General features: G+C 51.1%; 1 protein-coding gene across 1 annotated transcript; it reads left to right on the top strand.

Moving 5' to 3' along the window:
- Positions 1–444: 444 nt before the first annotated feature.
- Positions 445–1392, top strand: LOC311216379 (olfactory receptor 14A16-like; the record flags this gene model as incomplete). Its single annotated transcript, XM_084297921.1, has 1 exon — positions 445–1392. One exon carries the CDS (start codon positions 445–447, stop codon positions 1390–1392), a length of 948 nt encoding a protein of 315 aa, XP_084154047.1.
- Between the last annotated feature and the right edge of the window lie 3499 nt (positions 1393–4891).

The following is a 4891-nucleotide window of genomic DNA, read 5'->3' as shown; positions in this document are numbered from 1 at the left end:
GTGCCGGGACAGGGCCTCTGCTGCCTGCCAGGCTCAGCACTCAGCCTGCCTGGGGAGCTGCCCAGGACACTGCGGGGAGAAGCTGTGGGAGGAAGGAGGCCACCCAGAAGAGTAGGGGGGAGTCTTTCTGCTTCCCAGAGCCTGCTACCTGGGGCAGGTACCTGTCTCAGAGACCACCACCAGTCCCTGGTGGTCTTTATCATGTACCTACAGGGCAGTACTGACCCTTCCAGAGAGCAAAGTTGACTAACCTGATCTCTTAGGCATTCTTAGGCAACCAAATCAAAAGCTCCAGGCAGAAGCATGTATTCTTCCCTGGAAAAGGCAGTGTGTCTTGTTGAGGATGTTTCAATGAGATATGGCTTAGGTTTTGCTCAGAAAACACTATCTAACTTGCCTCTTTAAATTCCTCCATAAATAGGCTGCTATGCCCAGAAGCAGCAAATGTCCAACAGCAGCTTCCCCACTGAGTTCCTCCTCCTGGCATTTGCAGACACACGCCAGCTGCAGCTCCTGCACTTCGCGCTCTTCCTGGGCATCTACCTGGCTGCCCTCCTGGGCAACGGCCTTATCTTCACCGCCGTAGCCTGTGACCACCGCCTCCACACCCCCATGTACTTCTTCCTCCTCAACCTTGCCCTCCTTGACCTGGGATCCATCTCTACCACTGTTCCCAAAGCTATGGCCAATTCTCTGTGGGACACCAGGGCCATTTCCTTCTTCGGTTGTGCTACCCAGGTCTTTATGTTTGTCACATTTGTCACAGCAGAGTTTTCTCTTCTCACCATCATGGCTTATGACCGCTACATTGCCATCTGCAAACCCCTGCACTATGGGACAATAATGGACAGCAGAGCTTGTGTCAACATGGCAGCAGCTGCCTGGGGCAGTACTTTTCTCTATGCTGTGCTGCACACTGCCAATACCTTTTCCCTTCCCCTCTGCCAAGGCAATGCCCTGGACCAGTTCTTCTGTGAAATTCCCCAGATCCTCAAGCTCTCCTGCACTGATGCCTATATCAAAGAGGCTAGGCTTATTGTGGTTAGTGCCTCTTTATTATTTGTGTGTTTTGTCTTCCTTGTGCTGTCCTATGTGCAGATCTTCAGGGTTGTGCTGAGGATCCCCTCACAGCAGGGCCGACATAAAGCTTTTTCCACATGCCTCCCTCACCTGGCCGTTGTCTCCCTTTTCACCAGCACTGCCATATTTGCCTACCTGAAGCCCCCCTCCATGTCCTCCTCCTCCCTGAATCTTTTGCTGGCAGTTCTGTATTCGGTGGTGAGTCCAACAGTGAACCCCCTCATCTACAGCATGAGGAACCAGGAGCTGAAAGATGCGGTGTGGAAAGTGATGAATGAGTGTTTTTCAGAAGGAATAAACTGCCTGTCTTAGAATCATAGAAACATAGAACTGCCTGGTTTAGAAGAGACCTCAAAGATCATCTAGTTCCAACACCCCCACCCTGGGATAGTATGCCACCCACTAGATAAAGTTTGCCAGGGCCCCATCCACCCAGGCCTTGTAGACCTCCAAGGATGGGGCATCCAGAAGTTCTGTGGGCAACCTCTTACAGTGCCTCACCACCCTCTGAGTGAAGAAGTTTAAAACCATTCCCCCTTGTCCTGTCATTATTTGATTGAGCAAAGAGTTTTTCTCCATCTTTTCTTATGCCCCCTTTAATTACTGAGAAGACGCAATCATCACAGACAGCCCCTCGTAACCACCGTTCCCTGCACTGGGCTTTTGCTCCAGCTCAGACAGGTGGTTTGTAGGCAATGAATTCACCCTAAAGCCTTCTCTTCTGCAGGCTAAACCAACCCAACTCTCTCAGCCTTCCTTCATAGGAGGGGTGCTCCAGCTCCTTGATCATCTTTGTGGCCCTCCTCTGGACCTGTTTTAACAGATCAACATCCTTCTTGTGCTGGGGCGCCAAACCTGGATTCAGTACTCCAAGTGGGGCCTCACAATAGCAGAGTAGAGGGGAACAATCACCTCCCTTGACCTTCCAGCCACTCATCCTTTGATGAATGCCGGGATGCAGTTGGCCTTCTGGGATGCAAGCTCGCACTGATGGCTCATGTTGAACAGTTCATGTCCACGAGAACAAGAATCTTCTCTGCAGGGCTGCTCTCAATGCGTTCTTCTTCCAGTCTGTCCTCATTTCCAATTGCCCTGAGACAGGTGTAACGCCTTGCACTTGGACTTGCTGAACATCTTCAGTTTCTCATGGACCCACTTCACAAGCTAGTTCAGGTCCCTTGGAAGGCATCCCTTCTTTCTATTGCATCAACCACACCACTGAGTTTAGTGTCACCTGCAAACTTGCAGAGGATGCACTCGAACCCACTGTCTAGTTCTTTTTCTGCATATCATTCATAATGTAACTCATTAAAGGCCCAGATGCAGGTTTGTTTGTTTTTTATTTTGTTTGAGTATATATTTTTCTTTATATTGCTTGTGAAATTATTGTCCACAAAGAAATGTCTTTGTTCATATTCTTTCATTTAAGTATCTACATGTCCCATGTGACTCCCGGACTTGGTGTAAACAAGGAGGCAGGCTCTCTGTGTATTTAAATTAAAAAAAACGACCCTGCAGTGATATGCTTGCCCGAGATCCTCCCTCAGAGACCTGCAGTGAAGCTGCAGGGGCACTTGGCTGTGTGCAGGGGTGGAGGGAAGAAGTGTCCTGGTACAGCAGCACTGCCAAGGAGCTCCAGAGCTTCTTCTTTCCCAAGTTGCTCTCCCTTTCACCTAGTACTCTCCTACAGAGCCCTTGTGTTGCTGCAAGGACTCATTGCTCTTGTCTCTTGCTCACCGTGCTGCTCTGGGGCAGTTCTGTGTCCACAGGCAGGGACAGGCCAGGGGCACTTCTCTAACACAGCTGGCTCCGTACCAGCATCTGCAGCATAAAAGGATCTGCTGAGGGCAGTGCCTGAAGGCTCAGCTCTTCTCCCAAAGCTACTCCCACGGATATTGCAAAGTAAAGATAACTTTTTGAAGTATAGATATAGTGCTAAATCTGGGTGGGAACAGGCAAAGGAGAGCTCTGCAACTGCAGGGAACACAGCCGGTACAGGGAAAGCAGTCTGCTGCATTGTCATACCTCAGTTGACATTTTGTAGACTGAATACAGTGAATCACCCCAAAACATCTAATGACATTGGAAATAAGTTGGATGCAATGATCCTTGTGGGTCTCTTCCATCTTGGCTATTCCGTGAGTCTCTGACTCTGAAGGAGGCCAGCTATCTGTGTGCACCCTCCATGGCCAAAGAACCACTTGTGTGGGAGGCACTCAGTACCAGTGCCCCCACCAGCTGGCTCTGCCTTCCCAGCCTGACCAGCACGGCCCTGCAGAGTGCCCCCACAGCCCCATGCACCACAGCCCCCTAGCTCTACAGAGCAGCACTGCCAGCTGGGGGGCTGTGGTCAGCATGGGCAGGGGCTGCAGGAATGGCTGCTCAGGCCAGCCCAGACGTGCTGGCCTGGGACAAGACTGTGTGGGACATGGGGTGTCCTGGGAGCAGAGCAGGGCTCTGTGTGCGTGCAGTGGTGCCTGAGGAGCCCCAGGGCCAGCAGTGTGGTGCTGTTCTGGGGAATAAGGCTGGCCTGGGTGGTTGCAGGCTTCCCTGGTGAGTAGTGTATGGGGGTATCTCCTGCAGATGGCAGCAGCAGGGACACTGCACTGACCCCCCACTTCTCCATTTGCTGCTTTGTTGCCATCCCAGCCTAGGCTGCTCTGCTGGGCCAGGCTGGGCTGGGCTGGGCTTAGCTGGGGACACTAGAGGCAGGTGTGGAGAGCTGGGGAGGGTCTGGGATGTGCTGGCCTCCTAGGAGACACTGGGAGGACCAACAGGGTGGACACTGCCACTGTCCATTTCCACATGCCTCTCTCACCTGGCTCTGGTCCCCCTGTTTGTGAGCACTGGCTCGTTTGCCTACCTGAAGTTCCTTTCATTCTCCACCCCATCCACGGACCTGCTGGTGGCAGTTCTATACTCATCCCTGAATCTTTTGCTGGCGGTTCAGTACTCAGTGGTGCCTCCAGCAGTGACCTCCCTCATCTACTTCATAAGGAACCAGGAGCTCAGGGATGCAGTGAGGAAACTCTTTGAATATATGCTTCAAGCAAGTCTTTGCAGACATTCTTCTTCTACATTAATCATGTGCCTACAATCGTTTCAGGACACTGACGTTTTCTGAAATAAACTGTTACGACAATTGTCTTTAAATTTATTTATTTATTAATACTGTCTAAAGCTGGTGAATTTGACTTACTTTTATTCTTAGTGTCTGCTATGTGTTTTTTTTTTTTTTTTTTTTTTTAAGTTTTGACCCAATGCTCTAATGTATTTATAGAACTGGGCTTCTTGTGCAGATAATGCCAATAAAGAAGAGAGCAGAATTTTACTGGTCTCATGTCCCATCTCCTCCCATCTCTTCTGCACCTGGGGGAGCAGCCCCAGCATGCACGAAGAGCTCAGACCGAGAGCCCAGCTGCCACATGGAGGAGCAGCCCCAGTGGCCTTTGGGGCTGTCCCTCACTGCCCACTGGGCTCTGCCTCTCTGCTGCCTGCAGATCGGGGCTGCTGCTTCCCTGGAGCCATGGCCATGGCCAGCAGCAGGAAATGCCTGTTTTCCTGCTGCTCTCTTTTGGCCTCCACTTTGTTCTCTTGTTCCTTTGCATTTCTCTTAGCCCTCAGATCTTGTGTACTTTGGTGACAGTCCTGATGTCTCCACAGTGGCATCTCTGCCACATCTCTGCACTCGTCTTCCAAAGATAGTGTCAGAAATACAACCCAGGACACCTTCCCTGGACAGGCCTGTTACTTTTCTGGGCTTCACCATGGATCAGAGTCCCCTAGAGATCACTGAAAGACTGTGAGATGT

Source organism: Netta rufina, assembly GCF_964035555.1.
Source record: "Netta rufina genome assembly, chromosome: 18".
Lineage (NCBI taxonomy): Eukaryota > Metazoa > Chordata > Aves > Anseriformes > Anatidae > Netta > Netta rufina.
This window is presented reverse-complemented; position numbering and strand designations above follow the sequence as displayed.